A 27,645-nucleotide genomic window follows, 5' to 3' on the forward strand; every position below is an offset into this window, starting at 1 on the left:
CAGTAATAACAAGAGAAATCAATTGAAACACATTTATACAGTACAACATTATACAGCAATGATAATATATGTGAAGTAGGGCTTCGAGTAACAATGTGGATGGATCTTACAAATGTCATGTTGAACAAATGAAGTATAAGAGAATAAATACTGTATGATTCTACTTATATAGACTTCAAAAACTGACAAAAGTAGTTTCTACTGTTTAGGGATGCATGCAGAGTAATATTATAAAGAAAGAAAGGGGCCGGGCGCGGTAGCTCACGCCTGTAATCCCAGCACCTTGGGAGACTGAGGCGGGCGGATCACGAGGTCAGGAGATCGAGACCATCCTGGCTAACACAGTGAAACCCGGTCTCTACTGGAAAAAAAAAAAAAAAAAAAAAAAAAAAAGAAAGCAGTAAATGACATAGTTCCCTCTGGGGGAAAGAAAGGAGGAGAGAGCAAATAGACACAGAAGTTTCTGGGGGTGTTCACTTTGTGATTATTCATTAAGCCATCATACCACACATTTGTGCTTCATGTACTTTTCTGTAACATATCACAATTAAAAGAAAATGAGCTGGATGGGGTGGCCCACACCTATAATCCCAGCACTTTGGGAGGCTGGGGCAAAAAGACTGCTTGAGCCCAGGAGTTCGAAACCAGCCTGGGCAACAAAGTGAGACCCTGTTTCTACAAGAAAATAAAAAATTAGCTGGGCATGGTGGTGCATGTCTGTAGTCTCAGCTACTCGGGAGGCTGAGACAGGGGGATCGCTTGACCCCAGGAGTGTCCAGACTGCAGTGAGCACACCACTGCACTCCAGCCTGGACCCTGTTGGAAAGGAAAGGGAAAGGGAAGGAAGAGAAGAAAGAAAATGAGAATAAATGACTTGAGAATAACTATATATCAAGCCAAACTATTGTTTACGTATAAATGTAAAACAAAAACAAAACAAAACAAAACAAAAAAACAAAAAAAACTACTTTCAACATATAAGAACTCAGGGAAAATGTGTTCCTTAACTCCTGCCTGAAGAAGCTGTGAGAGAACAAACTTTAATCATGAGATAGGGAAACCATGGCAAAAGGATTGGTGGAGAGCCCTGAATGAATCCAACCTTACAACTAGGTCTTACATTTGAGGCAAAGAGAATGTAAAAGTAATATAATTGACAAATGTTAAAAGGAGGAAAAAATGGACAAATGAAGTCCATTGACTTCTTCATCTTTTACCGACAGGGCTCAGAAGATATTTAAAGCAGATAGCTCAATGTGCAAATCTATGTCACTACCTGCTTAACATTAAATCCTAATGTAGATTTGCAAATGTGAATAGACGAATATGTATGTTTTACGACAGAAAATAAAACCAAGAAAAATAATATAATCAACTAGAAGGAGGTGGAAAGAGAGGGGTGAGGAATATACTTACTAATTTCATCATTGCTCATGGTAGGGAGTCAACGGGTACTGTCTGAAGAAATATCGTATAAAGTTACACTTACAAACATAATCACTAGAATAAAAAGATAAATCTTCCAAATCATCAGAATATATATATATGAGGGGAGGGCATATATATATATGCCCTCCCCTCAAAAGCAAGCATAGTCCACATAGTGAAAGATTTTTTTAAGAAGAAAATATTTTTAAAAGGTCAAGCATGGTAGCTCACATCTGTAATCCCAGCACTTTGGGACGCTGAGGTGGGAGAACCGCTTGAGGCTAGAAGTTTGACGAGCCTGAGCAACACAGCAAGACCTTGTACCTACAAAAAATTTAAAAATTAGCCAACTGTGGTGGTGCATGCTTGTAGTTCTAGCTACTTGGGAAGCTGAGGTGGGAGGAATACTTGAGCCCAGGAGTTTGAGACTACAGTGACCTATCATGTCACTGTACTATAGCCTGGGCAACAGAGTAAGTCCTTATCTCAAAAAAAAAAAAAAAAAAAAAAAAAAAAAAAAGGCAAGGCACGGTGGCTCACACCTGTAATCCCAGCACTTTGGGTGGCCGAGGCAGGTGGATCACGAGGTCAGGAGATCGAGACCATCCTGGCTAACACGGTGAAACCCTGTCTCTACTAAAAATACAAAAAAAAAAAAAAAAAAAAATTAGCCGGGCATGGTGGCAGGTGCCTGCAGTCCCAGTTACTCCGGAGGCTGAGGCAGGAGAATGGCATGAACCCGGGAGGTGGAGCTTGCAGTGAGCCAAGATCGCTCCACTGCACTCCAGCCTGGGCGACAGAGCGAGACTCTGTCTCAAAAACAAACAAACAAACAAACAAAAAAGATGAAGAAAATATTAAAAATTGAACTAAAACTAAATAAATATATCAGTTATTCCAATAAATATAAAGGAGCTAACTTACCTATTAAAAGAGAAAGGATAATTACCAACAGGAAAGTAGTTAAATAAATTACAGTACATCTTTTAAAAAGAATGGGGCAGTTCTGGCCAGGTGCAGTGGCTTGCGCCTGTAATCCCAGCACTTTGGGAGGCCAAGGAGGGCAGATCACCTAAGGTCAGGAGTTCAAGACCAGCCTGGCCAACATGGCGAAACCCCATCTCTACTAAAAAATATAAAAATTAGCCGGGCATGGTGGCAGGCGCCTGTAATCCCAACTACTCAGGAGGCTGAGGCAGGAGAATCGCTTGAGCCCGGGTGGCGGAGGTTGCGGTGAGCAGAGATCGTGCCACTGCACTCCAGCGTGGGTGACAGAGCAAGACTCCGTCCCAAAAAAAAAAAAAAAAAAGAATGAGGCAGTTCTATATTCACTGACATGAAATAAACTCAGACATTAACTGAAAAAAGATGCAGAACTATATGTATGACACCATTTTTGTAAAAATCTTTAAAATAGATATACGCATTTTATGTATGATTAGGTCTATGTATTCACAGAGTATCTGAAAAAATACAAAAGACACTGGTAGCAGCAGTTTGGAATAGGAACCAGATGACTGGAAGATGATGGGACACCAAAGAGACTCAGTTTTCACTGCAAACCCTTTCTGATGTAGTATCATGTACAAGTATCACCTTTATAAGAAATAAGCAATCTTGAGAAGGTTAGAAGGTTCAAGTGGGATGATATGTCAAAAGCCCTTCAGCATAATTCCTGGTGGGTGGTAATGCTCATTTAATGTTAAGCAAGAAGTGACGTAGATTTGCGAACGTTAGAACACTACCCAGCACACACTCAGTGCCCAAGAAACGTTGATTTTCTTCCTGCCTCCCATTTTTATAATTTAATCCATACCCAACATTTAGAAATTGAAACAAACTTACCAAATACTTGTTTCACATAACAAAGGGGATCCTAAAGGATGCTTTTAAATAAAAATATAGCCAATTCAATCACTTTCACATTAATTTCTATTAAGATTTCGGAGGAAATCTTATATATAATCTTTAATTTATGAATACAGTCCCTACCTGTTTAGCTATAAGAATCTTTACTCCCTAAACCTCTCTGGAAGATTAATACGTGTAAGCGAACTATTACCTATATTACTACAGAAATACAAACTCTGAAAACAATACTAATTGATGTGTTTAAAGGGTTTCCTAGGCAGAGAGAAAAAAAGAGGAATCAAAGAGTAAAGGGAAAGTTCTGCTGAGAGAGGAAGGGGGTATTAGACACGGACACCCCCACCTACTGCAAAAAAAAATCCCAAAGGGCTACTGATATGCACATTAACAGCTGCAAATAACCTAAGAGTATACCTGAATTATTCAAGTCCACAAGCCCTCCTCACAGTAAAATATAAAATCAGAGGATAAACTGCATGAAGATCTCAACAGGCTGGTTAGGTAAGGTGACTGGGTAGAAAAATAAGAGAGGGTGCTTAGATCCTCTCCTTAAAGGAGTTTTACCATCTGCGAGTAACCCAGGTAGAAAAAAAGCAAACCTAATTTGTGTAGGCTGAAGGGCCAGAAGCCATCAGTTACCATCTAGGAAAGGAATCTTACAATCACAGTAGACTATTTTTTTAAAGCTGTCAGCCCAAGGTGCTGGCATAGCCAGAAAGGCTAAGATAAATGATGGACTTTATCAGCAAAGGCATCAGAGCCCAAATTGAATTTGTTAACATATTCTTGAACTAAACCATTATGTATCTAAACCTGGAACACTTTGTATAATAAATCAGTTTACTGCAGCTTAAAAAAGACAGGCAAGAAGTTAGAAAAGAGAAACCAAGATGATCACAGAGACTAAATGGAGATAGACCAGAAGAGCCCAATGATCAAGGTGCTCAATTTCCTGACATTTATAATTCACCTATCACTGTCTGTATCATCCCTACTCCTTCCAAACCCAAACTCAGCTCTAAGAAAGGCTGATCTCCACTCCACCTTCCAAACTTATTAAACCCATTATTAAATAAGGCTCTTTTCCCTACTTGGAATGCTTTTCTATTTTCTACATCTCTTTTCAAAACTGTATCCATCCTGCAACATTCTCTTCAAATTCTACACCCCTCATGAAACTTTCCATATCCCTACCCCCAGCATCTACTAACTCATGTCTTCTCTAGTTCCCTAACATACATAAATCAGGGCTGATATTACTTTTTTAAAACAAACTAGATTTAGGTCATAATATAAGACACAATCAGGGCTGGGCGTGGTGGCTCACACCTGTAATCCCTATACTTTGGGAGGCCGAGGCAGGCAGATCACTTGAGTTCAGCAGTTCGAGACTGGCCTGGCTAACATAGCGAAACCCCGTCTCTACTAAAAATAGAAAAATTAGCTGGGCTTGGTGGCACACACCTGTAATCCCAGCTACTCAGGACACTGAGGCACAAGAATTGCCTGACTCTGGGAGGCAGAGGTTGCAATGAGCCGAGATCATGCCACTGCACTCCAGCCTGGGTGACACAGTGAGACTGTCTCAAAAAAAAAAAAAAGAAAAAAAAGAAAAAAACAAAAAAGACACAATCAGATAAGCACTCAACATTCAGCCTAAGCAATAAGACATTATACAGTCAAAATCCCAGCCGGGCACGGTGGCTCACACCTGTAATCCTAGCACTTTGGGAAGCCGAGGTGGGGGAATCACCTGAGGTCGGTAATTTGAGACCAGCCTGACCAACATGGAGAAACCCTGTCTCTACTAAAAACACAAAATTAGCTGGGCGTGGTGGTACATGCCTGTAATCCCAGTTACACGGGAGGCTGAGGCAAGAGAATCGCTTGAACGTGAGAGGCAGAGGTTGCGGTGAGCCGAGATAGTGCCATTGCACTCCAGCCGGAGCAACAAGAGTGAAACCCCATCTCAAACAAACAAACAACAACAACAAAAAACACCCTTGCATACCCCTTCCTCCCTTCCTAGGAAGTTGCTCTATTGGATCTGGCATTTTTCACACTCATTTTTATATTTTCATTTTCTGTGTATGTATCCCTAAATAATGTATGATTTTGCATGTTTTTTAAACTTTATATAAATAATATCACACTGTAAATATGACTTATTTTGGCTCTAAATCATGTTACTTTAAATTTTACTTAATTCCATGGCTAACTGGCTGATTTCTCCAACACAAGTTAAAAAAATACAAAACATTAACTCTAACACAAGTGAAAAAGCATTTTTTTTTTTTTTTTTTTGAGACGGAGTCTTGCTCTGTCGCCCGGGCTGGAGTGCAGTGGCCGAATCTCAGCTCACTGCAAGCTCCGCCTCCCAGGTTTACGCCATTCTCCTGCCTCGGCCTCCCGAGTAGCTGGGACTACAGGCGCCCCACCTCGCCCGGCTAGTTTTTTTTTTTTTGTATTTTTTAGTAGAGATGGGGTTTCACCATGTTAGCCAGGATGGTCTCGATCTCCTGACCTCGTGATCCGCCCGTCTCGGCCTCCCAAAGTGCTGGGATTACAGGCTTGAGCCACCGCGCCCGGCCTGAAAAAGCATTTAATTGACATTTTCAAACACAAAGAAAAGTACAGAAAATGACATAATAAACATCCATGAACCCATCACTCTGATTTATAAATGTTAACATTTGTCACATTTCATTTAAGAAAAAAAGTGTTAGGCCGGTCATAGTAGCTCACGCCTGTAATCCCAGCACTTTGGGAGGCCGAGGCAGGTGGATCACAAGGTCAGGAGATCCAGACCAGCCTGGCCAAAATGGTGAAACCCCATCTCTACTAAAAATACAAAAAAAATTAGCTGGGCATGGTGGTGTGCACCTGTAGTTCCAGCTACTCGGGAGGCCAAGGCACGAGAATCGCTTGAACCTGGGAGGCGGAAGTTGCAGTGAGCGGAGATCAGGCCACTGCACTCCAGCCTGGCAACAGAGTGAGACTCTGTCTCAAAAAAGAAAAGAAAAGAAAAGAAAAGAAAAAACAAAGTGTTAGACTACTGAAGCCCCAGATGCAGTCCCTAGTCCTGTTCCTTCACTTCCCAAGAGATAACAATTACTCTGAAATTGGAGGGAACTCCTCCCATCTGTTTTTATACCTCTACAGATATTCATACATCCATAAACAATACACAGTATTTTTTATGTTTTTAAACTTCACATAAAACACAGCACATTGTACATATCATTCGACATCTTGCTCTTTGCATTCAACAATGTGTTTTCACCCAATTCCACATTTAAGTTTGTCTGATTACAAATGTAACATATGTTTAGTGGAAAAACCAGAAAGTCAATCATACACAGCCTCTTCTCCAGCCATGATGCCAAGCAGATTTTTTAGTGGTGCCATATCTTTTTCTGTAGTCCCCTTGCCACCTGGCAGAGCATGACACATATCAGCAGGCACTTAACAATATTTAGTAAGTGAAGATTAGATCTCTACAAAACCTAGGCCTCTGCTTATGCTAGACCTAAAAACCAGAGGTTAACACACTGCATCTTGAAGAAAACACACCACATACGCAGAGAAAAGAATGCCATGGAATATGCTGCCACACAGACAAAATGGAACAAAAGTTCTGATTAACCTCCGTCACTCTCTTTAATAAAACCAACACCATACAATGTACTGACATAGCTGTTTTGACTAGTTGGAACAGTGCAAACATCTTGGTAGGAAAAATCAACAGGTGTCTGTTTAGCACTGATAAAACAGCTAGCACAAATATGGGAAAAAGACCTATCAAATTTAAATGCCAAATGTGTTGGCAACTGATCTAGGTTCACATACTCAATCCACATTAGTCTTCCAGAACAGGTGATCTATGCTGTTTCAATGATAATTTGGTATCTTCTAGTCACTCACTCTACCAGTAAAACATCTCTAAGCCAAGAACAGGTTGTAATGTACCTGCCCAGACAGGCTATGACTTTTACACTAAGTCTCCTGTCAGATTCATTATTACTTTAGGATTGGGTTCAAGTCCTTAACTTGGCCTCTCCTTCCAACAATGAAGGGCCTAGAAGACTCAGGTAATTTGGATTTTGGCCAGACGCAGAGGCTCACGCCTGTAATCCCAACACTTTGGGAGGATGACGTGGGCAGATTGCTTGAGCCCAGGAGTTCATGACCAGCCTGGGCAACATGGCAAAACCTGGCTCTACGAAAAATACAAAAATTAGCCAGAGCTGGGCACGGTGGCTCACACCTGTAATCTCAGAACTTTGGGAGGCTGAGTAGGGGGCGGATCACTTCAGGTCAAGAGTTTAAGACCAGCGTGGCCAACATGGCAAAACCCCCTTCTCTAGTAAAAATACAAAAATTAGCTGGGCATGGTGGCATGTGCCTGTCATCCCAGCTACTTAGGAGGCTGAGGCAGGAGAATTGTCTAAACCTGGGAGGCAGAGGCTGCAGTGAGCCAAGACCATGCCACTGCACTCCAGCCAGGGCAACAGATGGAGACCCTGTCTCAAAAAAAAATAAATAAATAAAGTGATTTTTTTTTCTCCTGTGCCCAGGTTCTAGACACACACACACACACACACACACCCCGATCAAAGCTTTTTTTCCCCCCACAGGTTTGCGCCACCACGCTCAGCTAATTTTTTTGCGTGTTTTTAGTAGACACAGAGTTTCACCATGTTGGCCAGGCTGGTCTCGAACTCCTGACCTCAAATGATTTGCCCGTCTCAGCCTCCCAAAGTGCTGGGATTATAGGTATGAGCCACCACACTCAGCCAGATCAAAGCTTTTCAATTTCAGTTTCAAAAACTAAAGCAAGGAGAGAAAACAAAAATGATAGCTACTATCATTGTAACTATCATTATTGTAATAGCTAATATTATTGTGTACCTCCTAACCAATTATTATGTATTATCTCATTTAATCCTCATAACAGCCCCATGGGGCAGATACTCTGTCCCTATTTTAGAGATGAGGAGACCGATGCACTGAGAAGTTAATTAAATCCCATAAGATCACATAGCTAGAAAGTAGAGCTGGGATTTGAACCTAGGCAGTCGGATTTCAGAGCCTGCATTTTTTTTTTTTTTTTTTTTTTGAGACGGACCCTCGCTCTGTTGCCCAGGGCTGGAGCGTAGTGAGGCAATCTCAGTTCACTGCAACCTCCGCCTCCCAGGTTCAAGAGATTCTTGGGCATCAGTCTCCTGAGTAGCTGGGACTACAGGGGCACACCACCATGCCCAGCTAACTTGTATTTTCAGTAGAGATGGGAGTTTCACCACGTTGGCCAGGCTGGTCTTGAACTCCTGGCCTCAAGTGATCTACCCTCCTCAGCCTTCCAAAATTCTGGGATTACAGACCACCACACCCGCCAAAGCCTGCATTCTTAACAACAATGGTACAGATTGCCTCTTATCTTCTAGGCATCAACACAATGACCATTTGATGTGCTAAGTACACAGGGCTCATGTGAATAACTCAGAGAACTTAAAAAGATGTTTAGTTCCACCAAGTTACCACATGACCCAGCAATTCCACTCCTACTTATCAGCAGAAGAATAGAAAATATATATCCAAACAAAAACCTGTGCATAAATGTTCATAAAAGCATTATTCACAATAGCCCAAAAGTGAAAACAATTCAAATGTCCATCAACCGATGAATGAACAAAATGTGATATATCTACACCATAGAACACTATTCAGCTATAAAATAAAATGAAGTACTGATACATACTACAGCGTGGACAAGCCTGAAATCACTGTGCTTAATAAAAGAAGCCACTCACAAAAGGCCTCATATCATATTACTCCATATATATAAAATGTCCAAAAGAGGTAAATCCACAGAAACAGAAAGTACATTAGTAGTTACCAGGGTCTGGAGTGGGGTGGATGGGGAGTGACTGTAAACAGGTATGTAGTTTCTTTTCGGGATGATGAAAATGTTTTGAAATTAGTGGCGATAGTTGCACAAAACCATCTGTACTATAAATGAATATACTAAATACCACTGAAATGTACACTTTAAAAGAATGAATTTCATGGTATATTAATATCTCAATAAAGCTGTTATTTTTAAAAAGAATGTTTCATTCATTTGTAACTTGTTATTTTATGTAATAAAATTTTTATTTGTTGTCACTAAGGTTGTTGGATCATGATCAGACAGAAAGAATCTTGTCATCGCTTTGATTTTTCACCTTTCAATTTGCAATGAAGAGTAAAGCAGTTTCATTTCCAAGTTGCCATGCGTCTAGTACAGTCATTTGTGTCATTTCCCCACCCAGGAGAAAGTTTTTCTTCCCTAAGACCGAAAAAGTACAGATGCAAAAGTTCTATTCTTGAGAAAATGCTCTAATATTTTCTTTAAATCAAAGTACCTTTCTATCTAAAAGAACCTTAGTTTTCTCCCACGACCAGAGGCTTGTGGGCTTTACTGCTAAAAGCACACAGCTGAAAAATATTTCTCTTTACCAAGTAAGGTACTAAAAATTATTATGAATTGTGACAATATTTGAATACCTTAAAACAAACAAGGAAGACAATGAGCTGGGGTAAGGATCTGAGTAACATTCTTTTAAATGTTTACTTGCTCTAATAATGACAGTAATATTAATAACTACTGTCTTCTGAGCAACTATAATGTGCTAAATAAACACTGTCCTAGGTTCTTTACAAATAGGGTATTTCACTTAGTCCCCACAGTAACTCTGAGGAAGGTATTTTTATTTCTCATTTCATAGATAAGGAAACTGAGGCCTAGATAGATTATTTGTCTTGGTCACACACACAGGAGAGCCCAAATAGTAACCCAAGTCTTTCTGAACTCAAAAGTTCTCTATTTCTCTATATTCTTCGAAATGAAAAGGGAATCCAGAAGCTTGAAGAAACTGAAAAGACTTCTCTTCCTATCTCAGAAAAGTAGTGCTTTAAAAAAGTTGACTGTTCTTATAGTCAAATACAGGAAATACAGGAAAAAAAGATTGTTAATAGCAACCACCAGTCAGAAGGCACAGAAGTCCATGCCATGTCCCACATCTCTTGCACTGCTTCCTGATACAACTGTCTTCCTATTGATTCTGATTATAATCTTAGGATGTCAAAATTTAATGATCTCACTATGGAAAACCCCGGAGAATAGCAGTTAGCACAACTAGAGAGCTCACTAAACCAGGAAGGAAAAGGAATCAGTTGGCAGGAAGTGGTGCTTACCTAAAAACACAGAACATCTTTAACAGTTATATCAACACCGCAAGTCCGCAGCACTTTAATCTGAAGTTATCTTTCTATTATTTAATAAGTATTACTAAAAGCTGATTTCCACCTATTTTCCATATGTCTACTAGGATCCTTAATAAAACAAGACTCTTGGTGGGGCATGGTGGCTAATGCCCACAATCCCAACACTTTGGGAGGCCAAGGCAAGAGGATCACTTGAGGCGAGGAGTTACAGACGAGCCCAAACATAGTCAGACCTTATTTCTATTTCATTGGGGGGGAAAAAAAAAAAAGTAAGGCTCTAACTTAGCCACTATTGACCCTCATCTCCCTCTTGCTTAAAAAAAAAAAAAAAAAAGTCACGAGTTCAAAAGATCATCCCAGAAAGAAAAAACCTGAATCCATTAGAAAAGGTAGCACGTGGGGCACAACCAAACATGAATTTCATCACCAAGTAGACTGTGGCTGGCAGAAATCTTAGATTCACGACTGAAATACACACTCTTCCTTATACTTCTCAGGACTTTGCCCAAAATAAACTGAAACAGTAAACCAACAGTAGACTGATGAATGGATAATTTGCCAAAAGTCTCAACATACACCACAAAGAGGGTGGGAGTAGTCTTAGGAGGTCTGCTGTCCAGCTAAACAACTGAAGAATGAAAGAATTTAGTGTATTTGCACAAGAAGTGCATTACAATACAGGGGAGGAAGAAGTCACTTGGGGTTGGACAAATCCTTAGAAAATGCCAAAGGAATAACCTGATTCTGTGGTCGCCTTGTAATAATTCCCAGTGGGAAAGGCCAACTCAAGATAAAGTAAGGTCGGAGTTGAGAATTGTCCTCACTTTTCCTGCCTAACCCTCTCGGCAGGCGACCCCAAACTCCCACAAGAACCCTTCGGGTAAGTGCCGAGCTGGGGGAGCAAGCCATCCTCGAGCGACCAACCACCTGTGCGTGGTGGAGACCCCTGAGAGGGAGTCCTAATTAGAGTGGGAAGCAGCTCTGGGGAGGAACCCCCGAGACCAGGGCCGACACTGACTACTCACCCAACTCCACTCCCCTTTACGCCCAATCTTCGGCCACCTTCTCGCTGAGGTCACCCCTCCAGAAACCTCCGCCCCCAGACCCCGGTCTACACCCACATCCAGCCGTCCCCAAAGCTCGCTGTTCCCTCCTCTGCCTGACAGCTGCCCCAAACCAGTCTTTCGGCCTCGGTGGCGCCCCAGGGCCGCGGGATTTAGGGATTAGGATCTGGAAGGGTTTGGTCCAATCCCCTCTCCCTCTCAGCGTCCTGGGCTCACCTCCCCGGCAGCTTAGCGCTCCTCTTCCAAAACTGCTTGCTGTTGTCAGCGGCCATTGCTCTGGCAGGGGGAAGGCCTTGTAGGCGGGCCAAGGGGTTGCCTGGCGAGATGCCCCCAGACCCCGCAATCTGAGGGCCAACCCAGGCCGCTTCCCCGCCGCCGGTCACCCGCTCCCAGCTCCTGGGGACGCCATCTTGGATGTGGGCACCCCTCCACCCAGCACCGCTGCCATTGGTGGGCTGCGCAAGCCGTGGACGGGCCGACCAATCGGGAGCCGGAATCCTGCAGGCCGCTGAAGCCAACGGGTAACGTCAGGGTCTGGGCACACAGGTGGACGGGGAAGGCGGAGCTTGGACGAGCAGAGAGGCGGGGCTCAAAGTTCCTAACCCGCAAGAGGGAAGAAGCAGGTAAAGTAAGAGACCTATGGGAAGGAAGAGAGGGGATTATCTTCTTAGTGAGGAATGAAGTTCCTGAGTCTAATATTTTTTGGCAAGAGAGAGCATACTATGTATTTATATATAGGAATATTTGACCTAAAAGTAAAGGCCCATGTGTTTGTTGTGGCCCATTTTTAACATCTCTCAACTCAATGACACTCTGGTTATTACCCTCCCTTCCTCGTTCCGTTTAGATGTCCATTCGTTTTTCTGAAGGTCAACAGGGACCCGATAGCCCGGGATTGCTAACTGCTCAACACGTGAGCAACGGTTCATCAGAGTCTCCCTCTCCCTCTGTTTATTGAAAACGATTGAAGGACTTGTGCTGTGGGTGAAAAATTCAAATGATCTAATCCCTATGTCAATCCATAACTCTCACTTTCTGACTATGCTAACGGTGTATAGGAAATGGTTTATCATAGCTGTCCAACTCAGATTACCAAATACGATTTCTTTGAAGGACACAGTATAGCTCCATCGTGTGAATCACAAAGTTAAGGATGTATCTCCTCCCGGCCCCACCAACATCCTTAATTTCCCTTGTTAATCTGTTATAAATCTTGCACCCTTGAATTTATTTTCAATCTAATTTTCCCAGACAATGAGATTTAATATTAGCATTTTGAATCCTTTGAATGTCTTGTCGGTGTTTTTTGCTGTTTTTGAGTTTCTGTGGTTGTATTCCGTGGTGATTTGGGGAGAGAGGGAAAGCGGGCACCAGTCCAGAGTGGTTTTTGTCCCATCGAAGGACTGTTGAGGTGGGCTGCGTGTCCCCCACTCCACCCCCCACCCTCCATTTACAGCTACCACATGTACTTCCACATATTGGAGAATACATAAAGACCCGACCCCCGACGGGTATGTCCTCCAACGACGGTTTCTACATTACTCCCATTTTCAAGCTTCTTTTGTCCCCTAATTTTAGAATTATAGGATTGGATGACGAGGGCTATTTTTACTTCTTCTGAATCTTTCATGCTTTTATACACTTTCATCTTATTTTCTTCATGGGCATTTAACCCAGGAAAAAAAGAAAGAAAAAGTCCCTGTATTCTTTTAATCATTTTACCTGCCATTCTCTGGCACTTCTTTTTCTTAGGATGCAGTGACCAGCACTGCACACTAAGCCCAAAGAGGGATGTACTGAGGCTTTGTTAAGGTTGATGTTTTGTCTTTATTCTGAACAGCCAGAACTTTTGCTGGCTGTTTGGGCTTTAGAAGAGTTGATGTCTTGAAGGAGTAATCTAAAACAACTTCTAGATTCCTTACTTGGGTGGCAACCAGCAGTTCAGAGTTCACTGTCTTAAAGGTATCCTCTGGATTGTCTTCCCCTATGTGAGCTGCCATACACTCATCCATGTGACAAGATACCTGCCACTTTCCAGCTTACACACATGGTTTTAGAGATGTTCCAGAAACTGTTCCCTATTGATTTGACATTTTACTATGTAGAAAGCAAAGTATAATTTGTGTACCTAGAAATATCTCAAAACACTCCTTTTTCTTAATATTTTATGAAATGTTAAATAACACTGATTCCCAGGGGATGTTGTTAACAGTGCTCAACCCAGAGAAGCCCTATTATCACTACACTTTGTTTTCTATATCAGTTTCCCCTCCAAGAGTTTTTCAAAATTCACACCAGTTACCTGGTGATGACTTTTTAAATAGTATTTGGTAGGGAAATTGAGATCGTTGGAACCTTTTTCACCACTACCAGTTGGTCACCCTAATCTTCACCAACCACACACCCGCTTACAGCAGCCTGCTATTCAGCTCCCTGCTTCCACTCTTACCCCGTTACAGTACATTACCCATATAGCAGCCAGAGAGACCTTTTTTTTTTTTGAGACCAGGTCTTGCCCTGTCACGCAAGCTGGAGTCCAGTGACATGATCTCAGCACACTACAACCTCCACCTCCCAGGCTCAACCAATCCTCCCACATCAGCCTCCTGAGTAACTGGGACTACAGGCACATACCACCATGGCCAGCAAATTTTTTGTATTTTTGTAAAGATTGAGGTTTCACCATGTTGCCCAGGCTGGTCTCGTACCCCTGAACTCAAGCAATCCATCAGCTTTGGCCTCCCAGAGTGCTAGTATTACAGGTGGGAGTCATCACACCCAGCCCAGAGACACTCTGTTAAAATGTAGACCATATCATGTCACTCCTCTGCTCAAAACCTTGCCATGGCCCCCACTGTACTTCGCATAAAATCCAAGCTCCTTAAAGACCCTACATGACTTGGCTCCACTCACCTCTCCAGCCTCATCTCATTACACTTTCTGTCTTGCTTAATCTGCTCCAACCATGCCCATTGGTCTTATTGCTGTTCCTTGAACACTCTAAACATGTTCCTACTTCAAGGCCTTTGCATTAGCCATTTCCTCTGCTTGGACTTCTCTTCCCCTAAATGCCTTGCTTCCTCATTTCATGCAGGTATATACCCAACTGTCTTTACCTTGTAGAGACCCTCCCTAACCACCCATCTTAAATACTGGCTACACTGCTCTATTTTTCTTTTTCTTTCTTTCTTTAGTTTTTTGACACAAGGTCTCACTCTGTTGCCCAGGAGTGCAGTGGCATGACCACAGCTCACTGAAGCCTTGACCTCCTGAGCTCAAGCAGTCCTCCTATGTCAGCCTCCCAAGTAGCTGGGACCACAGTGCATGCTACCACACCCAGCTAATCTTTTTATTATTTGTAGAGACAGTCTCCCTATATTGCCCAGGCTGGTCCCAAACTCCTGGGTTCAAATGATCCTTCCTCTTCAGTCTCCCAAAATGCTGGGATTACAGGCATGGGCCACTGTGCCTGGCTCTGTTTTTCTTTGAAGCGCTATCACTACAGGCCATATTATGTACTTGTTTGGTGTCCATCTCTATGCGCTAGAATAGAGGCCCCCTGTCTGTGTCCTGTTAGGAACTAGGCCACATAGCAGGAGGTGAGCGGCGGGTGGCATGCAATCATTACTGCCAGAGCTCCGCCTCCTGTCAGATCAGCAGCAGCATCAGGTTCTCATAGGAGTGTGAACCCTATTGTGAACTGTTCATACAAGGGATCTAGGTTGCACATTCCTTATGAGAATCTAATGCCTTGTGATTTGAAGTGGAAACGTTTCATCCTGAAACCCCACTCCCACAAAATTTTCGTGGAAAAGTTGGCTTCCATGAAACTGGTCCCGGATGCCAAAAAGCTTGGGGACTGCTGCCCTAGAATGTGAACCCCACTAAGACTGGGACTTTGTTTTGTTTCCTGCTGTATCCCCAGCACCTAGAATAGTGTTTGGCACATAGCGAGTGCTTAGTAAACGTTTACTGAGTGAAAGAAGGAAGAATATAAATATTTCTTGTCTTTGAATTCTATGTTGTTCACATATTTTTTTGTTAGGAAAGATGATAGAAACAGTGTTTCCTAACCCCTAGTAGGATATGTCCACTTCACCAATGATTCTACATCCTTGCCTACACTCTTGGTTGAGGAACAGTCTTCTCTGAGAAAGATTGTATTCTTCAAACTCTTTTGCAGCTTTAAAGGAATGTGCCTGTACCTGGAATGATGAGGGAGGGAGCCACCCACCTAGTCAGGAGATCAGTTGGTAGCTGTCATCAAAGGGCTGATAGCTATGACAGCCACTCTTGTCCAGCAAGAGGTGTAAACCATTGATTTGAAGTTCCCGAGAGGTCCTTAGAAGCCTTCTGATGGAGATCCTTCTTGGCAGACATTCACTGGTCCACTAGACCAGTGCTTCCTATACTATATTGCACATGTGAATCACTGAGGATTATATTAAAAACCTAGATTCTGATTCAGCAGGTCTGAGGTGAAGCCTACAACTCAGAATTTCTTTTTTTTTTTTTTTTTTTTTTTTGAGACGGAGTCTGGCTCTGTCACCCAGGCTGGAGTGCAGTGGCCTGATCTCAGCTCACTGCAAGCTCCGCCTCCCAGGTTTACACCATTCTCCTGCCTCAGCCTCCCGAGTAGCTGGGACTGCACGCACCCGCCACCACTCCCGGCTAGTTTTTTGTATTTTTTAGTAGAGACGGGGTTTCACCATGTTAGCCAGGATGGTCTCGATCTCCTGACCTAGTGATCCGCCCGTCTCGGCCTCCCAAAGTGCTGGGATTACAGGCTTGAGCCACCGCGCCCGGCCACAACTCAGAATTTCTAACAAGCTCCCAGGTGACACTGATGCTGCTGATCTATGGACCTCACTTTGTAGCTCTTCTGTTACTAATATAGTATGGCCTGTGATTGTTGAATTTATCTCAAGAGTTTATTCTGAAACTATAAGTAGAGGCTTCTCAATATTGTTTACCTGCAACTTTTTACTTTTCCCCCTTCAAATTCATCTTCATTCAAAAGAGGGTTAAACAACTTAAAATGGGGCAAACTATAGTTAAGGGATGAGATATGCTTGGGTTGACTGTGGACTCAAAAGAGGTAGGCATATCCCAACCCTTAGAGAAAGTTTTATGAGAGATAATCCTTGAGTAGGGACAGAAAAGGAAGGAGAAAGGCCTGAAGAAAGTGACTATAGGAGGAAAGTCACTTCAGGACAGGAGCTCCAATGGGAAGATAAAAATAGAGAAAAAAACCTTTGGACTTACAGAGAGATCACTGGCAGACTTTAACCTTAGCAAAGGAGTGAAGTGGAATGAAGGAAGTAGACACTGTGATGAGGGGAAGGGTTAAGAAATGAGAGCAAGAAGCAGCCCTCACAATGCACTGTGCAATGTTGGGCCACCTAAGAGATAGTGAGGTCAAGCTGGGATTTAACAGGAAGAGAGCTGTACAGTATCTTAACGACCACTGTAAGAGCCAATGCAGAGATCAGTTATATTAGAGAAGGCAAGGGGATAAGCAAAAAGACTGAAAAAGCAAGAGGTTATAGGAATAAAGAGAGGAAGAGAGAGTTTTCAGAATTTGGGGGTGAAGGGAAAACTAGGTATTTCATTCCTAAGAATTTATTCTAAGAAAAGAAGTTGGCCGGGCGCGGTGGCTCACGCCTGTAATGCCAGCACTTTGGAAGGCCGAGACAGGCGAATCACGAGGTCAGGAGATCAAGACCATCCTGGCTAACACAGTGAAACCCCTTCTCTACTAAAAATACAAACAAATTAGCCAGGCGTGGTGGTGGGCGCCTGTAGTCCTAGCTACTCGGGAGGCTGAGGCAGGAGAATGGCGTAAACCCGGGAGGCGGAGCTTGCAGTGAGCCGAGATTGCGCCACTGCACTCCAGCCTGGGCGACAGAGAGAAACTCCGTCTTAAAAAAAAAAAAAAAAGAAAGAAAAAGAAAGAAAAGAAGTTACCGTACCTGGCAAGAAGAAAGGAGAAAATCTGTGTACAGAGATATTCTTTGCCTTGCAACCAATAATAAACAGGGAAAAATGAAAAGAATATGAAGATTTAAACATGAAAAGGCAGTTACGTAAATTATGGTGTGCAGTTTATAAACTTGAACCATGTCGTACCATTAAAGAGGGCGAATTTGAATGCTACATAGCACATCAAAAAGGTGTATGAAATGATGTACGGCAGGGAAAAGGTAGAATATAAAATATCTTTGCATGCTTTCAGTAAGAATATATGGGTTTTGTCAAAGATTAGAAGAAAACGTGGAAAAAATAAGCAAATTTTGGTAGAGGGTAGAATTATACATCTTGGTACTTCTGGAACTTTTCTTTAATGTTACCATTTCATTTATTTATTTATTTATTTATTTAGAGATGAGATGTTTTTGAGATGGAGCTCTGTTGCCCAGGCTGGAGTGCAGTGGTGCGATCTTGGCTCACTGCAAGCTCCGCCTCCCGGGTTCGCGCCATTCTCCTGCCTCAGCCTCCCTGTAGCTGGGACTACAGGCGCCCGCCACCGCGCCTGGTTAATTTTTTTTGTATTTTTGGTAGAGACGGGGTTTCACCGTGTTAGCCAGGATGGTCTCGGCCTCCTGACCTAGTGATCCGCCCGCCTCGGCCTCTCAAAGTGCTGGGATTACAGGCGTGAGTCACCGCGGCCGGCCACCATATTTTAATATTATAAAATATACATCGCCTGGGTACAGTGGCTCACACCTGCAGTCCCAGCACTTTGGGAGGCTGAGGCAGGTGGATCACTTGAGCTCAGGAGTTCGAGACCAGCCTGGGCAATATGACAAACCCCGTCTCTATCAAAAATACAAAAAATTAGAGAAATGTAGTGGCACACACCTGTGGTCCCAGCTACTCAGAGGCTGAGGGGGAGGATCACTTGAGCCCAGGAGGCGGGGGTTGCAGTGAGCCGAGATCGTGCCATTGCACTTCAGCATGAGTGAGACCGTATCAAAAAATACACATATATATATATACACACACACACACACAAACCCCTCACGCCCCTCACTACATATACATGTTGACATATCTGTGTGTATGCATATATATGTGCATACAGGTATCTGTATGTTATGTATGTATACATATATGTATATATGTCAACCAGGGGTTGACAAACTTCTTATAGCAAGGGCTGAATTGTAGATATTTTTAGACTTTGCCAGCTATATGGTCTCTGGTGCAGCTATTCATCTCTGCCATTGTCGTGTGAAAGCAACCATAGACAATAAATCAGCTCTCGGAGCTGTGTTCTAATAAAACTTATTTTATCCACATAGAAATTTGCACTTTGTTACATGTCATGAAATATTCTTCTTCTTTCAAGTTTTTCAACAATTAAAAAATGTAAAATCCGTTTTTATCTCCTAGATCATATAAAAATAGCTTACCAGATTTGGCCCATCATTGGTAATTTGCCATCTCCTGCAATAAATAATAAAGAACAAATAAGAAAAAGATTAATAAACAAAAAAATCTCAAAATATAATTAAAGTTCCATTTTGTTCCTCTCTGATCTCATTCCCCTCCCTCTCTCCAGTGGAAACCACGATCCTGAGTTACAAGTTCAGCATTCCCATGCGTGTTTTAGAGTTTTATTACATATGTGTGTATCCATAAACAACATGTTTTTCATGTTTTGAAACTTTATAAATAACATCATACTGTACATATGCTTCAGCAACTGGCTTTTTCACTCAACATTCTGTTAATACGTTGAGCTCTAGTTTACTCATCTTAACTGCAATATATCATTCCATTATGTGAATATTCCTCAATTCTCATTTCCAGTTATTTTTATTTTGAGCATTGCTCATTCAACACTTTTATACATTATCTCATGGAAATTTTTCTCTAGTGCAGTTTTTTTCAAATTATGGTTTCTCAACTGTCTTAGTCCATTCAGGCTGCTATAACAAAATATCATAGATCAGTCTTTTTGCAGTTCATAAGCAAGATGAGTGGGTGTTCATGCCCGTGTGTGAGATGTGCCTCCCTCAAACCTTGTTAAGATGTCAGCACATTAGCTGTCTGACATGAAAAAATAAAAAACAAAATATCATAGATTGGGTAGCTTGTAAACAGCAGAAATTTATTTCTCACAGTTCTGGAGGCTAGGAAATACAAGATCAAGATGCCAGCAGATTTGGTGTCTGGTGAGGGCCCATTTCCTGGTTCTTAGGTAACACCTGCTGGCTGTGTCCCCACATGGTGGAAAGGGCCAGGCAGCTCTTTGGAGCCCCTCTTAAAAGGGCAGTAATCTACCTTCATCACCTCCCAAATACCCCACCACCTAATGCCATCATATTGGTGATTAGTTTCAACATATGCATCTAAATCCAATTTTGAGGGGATACAAACATTCCATGGCATCAACTACTAGTGAGTTAAAGTGAACTTAAAGGTTAGGACCTTTAATGAAATAGAATAGACAGAAATAGAAAAGATCAGAATGTGTTGCATGTAATATGGGCATTGTTTTGCAAAATTTTTTCCCAGCTTTTTTACGCTTACACATACATACGTGTGTGTGTGTGCAGGCACGCCTGAGAGCGAGAGATACTTGGTTTGATGTAAAATGTACTTCTCAATAAGAGGTTGTGATCAGCATGTTTGAAAAGCAGTGCTTTAAGGTACAGTACTAGGAATATCTAGGAAAGGCATTGCTGGATCACAGAACATGTACTACTTCCACTTTACTAGATGGTGCCAAATGTTCTCCAAAATGGCTTTTCCAGCTTATCCTCACAGCAATGAGTGTGAGTTTCCATTGCTCCACGTCCTCACCGGTAGTAGAATTTTTTCATGGGATGTTAAATATATCATACACACAAAAGAATTTATAAAACTGATGTGCACAGTTTGATTAATAACATTTGCATTCATGTACCCACTCCCCATGCTATACAACAGGATATCACCGATACCTTAGAAGCCTCTTAGGGGTCCCTTCCTATGGGCATTCCTCTTTTCTCTCTCTTTCAGATGTAACCACTCTGCAGAATTTTATATTAATAATTCCCTTGTTTTCATATTTTCTACCTATGTTTGTAACCTTAAGTAACATACTATTAATATTGTATATATCTATTCTTCTGTTGCCTGCTTCTTTTAGACAATAGTATGATTTTGATATTTACCTATGTTGATGAGTGCAGCTATAGTCCACTCATTTTCACTGTTGTAGTAGACCATTTTATAATATCATTTTTTCTATGCTGCTACTGATGGACATTTGGTTGTTTCACATTCTGTGCCACTATGAACTCTGCTGCTACAAACTTTCTTATATGTGTCTTCTGGATAAGTGAACAACTAGAAAGATTTCTCTAGGATGTTGACATGGAAGTGGAATTGGTGGTCTGGAGTGTATGCATAAGTTCACCTTTGCAAAATACAACCCAACTGTTTTTCAAAGTGGTCATTCTACTTTACACTTCCAACCACATGGGATGAGAGTTCCATTTTTATTTCCTGTAACATGGTTTCAACAGTAAATAAAATTTGGAGGGAAAAGGTAGTTCAAAGTCAGATCCTGAGGGAAGGACAAAATGTAGTTGAACAGGAAGCAGAAAAGTAGAAATCTTAGTCTCTGTACCGTCACATAGAAATCTTCCTTCCACTGGGTGTGGTGGCTCATGCCTGTAATCCCAACACTTTGGGAGGCTGAGGCGGGTGGATCACTTGAGGTCAGGAGTTCGAGACCATCCTGGCCAACATGGTGAAACCCTGTCCTCACTGAAATACAAAAAAATTAGCTGGGCATGGTGGCACGTATCTGTAGTCCCAGCTACTTGGGAGGCTAAGGCAGGAGAATTGCTTGAACCTGGGAAGTGGAGGTTGTAGTGAGCCAAGATAGCACCACTGCACTCCAACCTAGGGGACAGAGTGAGACTCTGTCTCCAAAAAAGAAAAAAAAAAAAAAAAAACAGGAGAAGAAGAAGAAGAGGAAGAAGAGGAAGAAGAGGAAGAGGAAGAGGAAGAAGAAGAAGAAGAAGAAGAAGAAGAAGAAGAAGAAGAAGAAGAAGAAGAAGAAGAAGAAGAAGAAGAAATTCCTTTCTTCCTTTCTATTATCATAAATTTCTACATGGCACAAATTCAAAATCTAAAAATGGATATGCTTAATTGTGGCCACAAAAAAGGTATGTCTACATTAAAATCCCTGGAAACTGTGGATGTTATGTTATTCAGAAAAAGGGTCTTTAACAGATATTAAGTTAAAGATTTTGAGATGAGATCATCTTGGACTGCTTGGCTAGGTCTCAAATCCAATGACAAGTGTTCTTTTATGAGAGAAGATACAGACAGAAGAGAAGGAGGTAGTGTGACGGCAGAAGCAGATTGGCATGATGCAGCCACAAGTCAAGGAATACATGAAGCCACCAGAATCCAGAAGGGGCAGGAAAGGATTCTCTGCTAGAGCCTTTGAAGCATAAGTTTACTTGATTTGGGACTTCCAGCCTCCAGAACCTTAAGATAACAAATTTCTATTGTTTTATGCCACTATGTTTGTTGTGTTTGTTGCAGAGAAGTCCTAGGAAGCTCACGCCGGATATAAAGAAAAACTTGATCTCCCTCACAACTTTTTGCCCATTGCCACCTATTTCTGCTCCTCAGAGGCAACTACTGTTACCAGTTCCTTGTACACCATCCTTATAGAGATATTCTTAAAGAGACCCCTAGTAATTGTCAGGAACATTGAAAATCATTTTACGGATGAGAAGACTGAAGCTCAAAGAGAGGAAGAGGCTTGCCCAAGGACCCTAGGGCTAGCCAGCGGCAGATGAATAGCAACCCAAGTTTCCTATTTCTTGTGCTCCTTTAATGTAAGAGAAGTATCTAGAAGCAGATTTTGATATTAGGCCAGAGAGAAAGACGAGCAAGGCATTGGGTGAGTGAAGGGAGGGGAATGCTGTGAAGGTGAGAATGGGGGAAAAAATTATGATTTTACCTTAGGTTGACCTCAATTCAATGCAGCACTGCACCAAATCATTGCCACACACTGTAGATAGAAATCAGTTCTTCTAACTAACTTTTATTGAGCATCTACTATATTCCTGGCACTAAACTATATTAAGAACTATAAACATACAGCTCCTGTCCTCAACAAGTGTATAATCTAGTAGAGGAGTCTGGTTAGTAAGTAAAGCAGCATGACAAGTGATAAAAATGGAGGTGTATACTATAATATGTCCTAAGAAAACACAGAGTGGAGCATGATCCTCTCTGATTGGAAAGCTAAGGAAGGCCTTGAAAGATGAGTGTGATTTTACTAGGTAGAGAGGGAGGGAAAAGCATCCTAGGCAGAGGGATGAAACATACATGGAACTATGGATGTCTACAAGGAGAAATTACGTATGAGAAACTGTAGGAGATGCTGTCAGTACCTCACCCACATCCCTCATCCTCTTCGTGTGCTAAGTGCATCTCTTTGCCTGAAGGCTCTTCCCCCAGCTCCCAAGAACTATAGAAAACCATGCTGTTCACGCTCATGACATACTGAAAATGTCTAAGAGTTAACTCCTGGGAGCAGCCCTCAACTAGTGACTGACTCTCAGGAGTTTGTAGATAAACACCCAAGTTCCTTCAACACTTAGAGGGGATAATTCTGAGGTGTGTGTTTCTCAGAGTTTCTTTACAGAATTAAGCTCCTGTTGTCCATCGTGGTAGTTGGCTTAATAGTTTGCTCTTGCCGGGTTCACACCTGTAATCCCAGCACTTTGGGAGGCCAAGGTGGGTGGATCACCTGAGGTCAGGAGATTGAGACCATCCTGGCCAACATGGTGAAACCCTGCCTCTACTAAAAATACAAAAATTAGCTGGTTGTGGTGTCACGTGCCTATAGTCCCAGCTGCTTGGGAGGCTGAGGCAGTAGAATTGCTTGAACCCGAGAGGTGGAGGTTGCAGTGAGCCGAGATCTCGCCACTGCACTCCAGCCTGGCGACAGAGCGAGACTCCATCTCAAAAAGAAAAAAAAACAAACAAACTTCGCCCTTTATTGACTGCCTTCCTTCCCCTATATCACTTCTACCTCTTTCCCCACTCATGTTTCTGTCACCTCCAAATAAACTACTTGCACTCAAATCCTTGTCTCAGGGTCAGCTTCTTGGAGAATCCAAACTAAAATTAACCATAAGTAACTCTACATGGTAAGACCAAAGAGTACAAGGAATGGTGTGCAGGGACAAAAGACACTGCAGCAGGGGTCTATCATAGTAGACTTCTAAGGCCATGTAAGTCTTATGTTACCTTTTCCTCTAGGCAATGGGACATTCGTTGCCAGTTTAAGCAGGGACATGACATGAACAGATCTGCATTGTAGAAGGACCACTCTAGTCACATAGTTAACTATTAAATGGCTTCTGCTACACTTAGAATGAAATCCAAACTCCTAACCATGCCTGATAGGTACTGCATGACCCGGCACCTGGCTGTCTCCCCATCTTCTGATAATTTTTTTTTTTTTGAGACAGAGTCTTGCTCTGTTGCCCAGGCTAGAGCGCAGTGGCACAATCATGGCTCACTGCAGCCTCGACCTCCCATGATCAAGCCATCCTTCCACCTGAACCTCCTGAATAGCTGGGATCACAGCATGTGCCACCACATTGGCTAATTTTTAAAATTATTTTGTGGAGATAGGGTCTCACTATGTTGCCCAGGCTAGTCTCAAACTCCTGATCTCAAGTGATCCTCCCACCTCAGCCTCCCAAAGTGCCAGGGTTACAGACGTGAACCACCACGCCCAGCCTGAGAAATGTCTATTCATTTGGCACTTGTGGGTTGACCCTAATGGCACAGCAGTGTCAGAAGCCAGATGAAAAGTAGAAGTAGACTAGATTATTGTTCTCAGTTTCACTCCCTCTTGCAGTGCATAAGAGTAGATGGAGTATATTTCCCTGCAAGACTTCTGGCCGAAGGAATGTGAGCAAAAGTAACAGTTTGCCTCAAGAAGTATTACGTGTTTCCACTCCCATGCCTGCAGTATGAGACAAGCATGCCCTGGGGAGCTACTGGCCCAAGGAAGATAACAGACATGTGGGAGCAGTCAAAAATCCAGACCGAAGCCTGGAACCCACTCCAGGCAACCTTCAGCCTGAAGCTTGAATAAGAAAAAGAGATGCTTGTGGTTTTAAGCCACTGAATTTTGCATCATTATTGTGGCAAGAGCTAATTACTACAGGAGAGAATTAGAGGAGAAGTAGAAGAGAAAAGTGAGCTAATAATACGCTTTCAAGAAGCTTAGCTGTCAAGAAAATGAGAGCCTGTTGGCCGGGCGCAGTGGCTCACACCTGTAATCCCAGCACTTTGGGAGGCCGAGGCGGGTGGATCACCTGAGGTCAGGAGTTCGAGACCAGCCTGACCAACATGGAGAAACCCCTTCTGTACTTAAAAAAAATAACAAAATTAGCCGGGCTTGGTGGTGCATGCCTGTGATTACAGCCACTCGGGAGGCTGAGGCAGGAGAGTCGCTTGAACCCGGGAGGCGGAGGTTGCGGTGAGCCAAGATCATGCCACTGCACTCCAGCCGGGGCAACAAGAGCAAAACTCTGTCTCATAAAAAAAAAAAAGAAAAAAAAGTAAAGAAACGAAAATGAGAGGCTAGTCGATATCCTCCTCCTCCTCCTTATGCTCCTCCTCTTCCTTATTGTCATTATTGTTCTGTTTTGGTATTTTTGCTGCCCATGATATAAATCCCTTTCCCACATATGGAGAATTTCCCACTCTATGAAACTCTGTGGGAAGCAGAGCCCACCTCCTAGTATTATAGCTGAAAACGCCAGCTACTTATTTTCCCAACCTTCCTGTGCTCTAAGTCATGGCACATGTTGTAGGCTCTGCTAATAAAATGCACCCACTCTAGACTTTGAATCAGGAGGAGTTTGTGATGCAAAGAAGCAGAAGTAGCACAGAATCCATTCCACTGATGGGCAATGCCAGCATGGCAGCAACCCCCAGTTTGGGAGAATAGCTGGGGCAGCAGCAACATTCAGGATCTGGTGCTGGGCCTCTCAGTGTAACTATGGAGTCAAATGCTCATTAGCAGCAGTGGCAGTGTCTTCAGTGACCCAGCTCTGTGGTGTGATGTTGGGGCTATCTACCACCCTGTAAGGAAAAACCTCTGAACATAGTGTGGTAGATTTGTTACATTAACGATCTTAATTCTTCACTGGAGGATCTCATCTTGTTGGACTTCCTCATTCTCACTGGGCTTACCCTTTTGACTTACTATGGTCAATGGGATGTTAGTAAACACTACCCAAGCCAAGGCTTGCAAAGCACTTGTGTGACTGGCTTGCTCTCACTGTTTCTCTCTGCCATTGCCATGAGAACATGTCTAGGCTAGCCTGCTGGATGATGAAAAACATGTGGAACTAGGCCAAGTCTCCCTAAGTTATCCCAGCTGAGGCCATCCTAGTTCAGCCAACAGCCAGTTGAGCCTCAGACATAGGAATCAGCTGAGCCAAAATCAACAGAATTGCCTGGCCAGCCAACAGTTGACCCCAGACACTTGAGTGAGTCCAGCTGAGATCAGCTCAGCTCAGCTCAGCCCAGCCCCAGATAAACTGAACCTCACAAACTTGTGTACTAAATACATGTCCATTGTTACATGCCACTGTGGTTTTATGGTTGTTTATGTGATGTTATTTTGACAATATACAGCCAACACACATATGATTCTCCAGATTTCTCCACAAGTCTATGAGCTGTGGTTTTTCTGCTTAAATCAGCCAAGAGATGGCACTTGTTGCTTGCTCTGACTTACACAGAGAAAGACTGAAAGTAAATTAGAGAGAAACATGGGGTCAAGGGAAAAGCTGAAGTAGGCGAGACTTCAGCATGTTTATGGGCCAAAGATTGGAGGCAGTTGTATTTGTTAGGCTATAAGTGTAGCTGGAAAATAATAGTGCTTTAGACACGATAGAAGTTTACAGTTTTTCTCCCTCATGTGAAAGAAGTTTACAGTTTTTCTCCCAAAGGGGTTTCAGCCTCTGGTGAAACCACCTTTGCAAAATTATGACAGTAAGAGAAATCTGACACAGTTGACTCCTTCTTACTTCTAACCTCCAAGTTCTCCTTGTTCATTCCTGTGCATAAGCCAGACTTTGGAAAGAATTTAGTTTACAGTTTAACCTTAAAGCAAGGATGAAAATAGCCCTTTCCAAAACTAAACCACCTTTGTAAAACTAATAAAAGGCCACAAGTTTAGGATTATGAGAGGGCCTGAGTAGGTGGAGTTAAATGATAACCAGCCATTGTTCCAGAGGTCACAAAATTTGTAACTTCCACAGTTCCCCTGTAGATAACATCACTACTGTAGAACCTAAAATTGGCCTTTTGAGATGCCTTTTCAGACTTGCATTTCTGAGGACTGGCTGACTCCATCCGGGCTCCTGACTCCTGACTGAACCGGTCCTGTGCACCCCCCACCCAGAGGCAGACTCAGCACACAAGGACGGTTTTCCGCATCCCTATGATGGCATCCCCCACCAGTCAGCACCACCCATTCCCTAGTCCTCTGCCCACCAAACTATCCTTGAAAAACCCTAGCCAGGCGTGGTGGCGCATGCCTGTAATCCCAGCTACTTGGGAGGCTGAGGCAGAAGAATCGCTTGAAACCAGGAGGCGGAGGTTGCGGTGAGCCAAGATCACACCATTGCACTCCAGCCTGGGCAACAAGAGCGAAACTCTGTCTTAAAAAAAAAAAAACCAAAAAAAAAAAAAACCCAACCCTACCCTCTGAGCCTTTGGGGAGATTGATTTGAGTAATAACTCCATATCCCGTGTGATATAGCCAGCCTCCTGTCAATTAAACTCTTTCTTTACTGCAACGCCATGGTCTCAGTGAATTGGTTTTGTCTGTGTAGCAGGCAGGAAAAACTCCATCTCATAAAAAAAAAAAAAAGAAAAGAAAAGAAAAGAAATTGCCACCGGGCAATTACACTGGGATGAAGGACAGGGAGAACATGACCTTTCTCTTCAATACCTGGTGGTT

At 42.6% G+C, this 27,645-nt stretch overlaps 2 protein-coding genes and 1 non-coding gene across 4 annotated transcripts in view; 2 read left to right on the top strand and 1 right to left on the bottom strand.

Annotated features, from left to right (window-relative positions):
* The window catches only part of LOC105474541 (TBC1 domain family member 22B), a 75,625-nt gene extending 63,580 nt beyond the window's left edge, over positions 1-12,045 (bottom strand). The window contains exon 1 of the mRNA XM_011729313.3: positions 11,844-12,045. Within this exon, the coding sequence (XP_011727615.1) occupies positions 11,844-11,899 (56 nt within the window). The 5' untranslated portion in view covers positions 11,900-12,045. The remainder of the gene's footprint in view (positions 1-11,843) is intronic.
* Positions 12,046-12,208: 163 nt separating this feature from the next.
* Positions 12,209-27,645, top strand: part of LOC105474542 (transmembrane protein 217) — a 46,413-nt gene continuing 30,976 nt past the window's right edge. For both annotated transcript variants that reach the window (XM_071097114.1, XM_011729314.2), the window contains exon 1: positions 12,209-12,250. The gene's annotated coding sequence lies outside the window, so the exon portion shown is untranslated. The remainder of the gene's footprint in view (positions 12,251-27,645) is intronic.
* LOC112425320 (small nucleolar RNA U13) lies at positions 19,585-19,688 on the top strand. Its single transcript, XR_003016384.1, has one exon. It is a non-coding gene; the product is annotated as a small nucleolar RNA U13 (small nucleolar RNA).

This window comes from Macaca nemestrina, chromosome 5 (assembly GCF_043159975.1).
Source record: "Macaca nemestrina isolate mMacNem1 chromosome 5, mMacNem.hap1, whole genome shotgun sequence".
NCBI classification, from domain to species: Eukaryota; Metazoa; Chordata; class Mammalia; order Primates; family Cercopithecidae; genus Macaca; species Macaca nemestrina.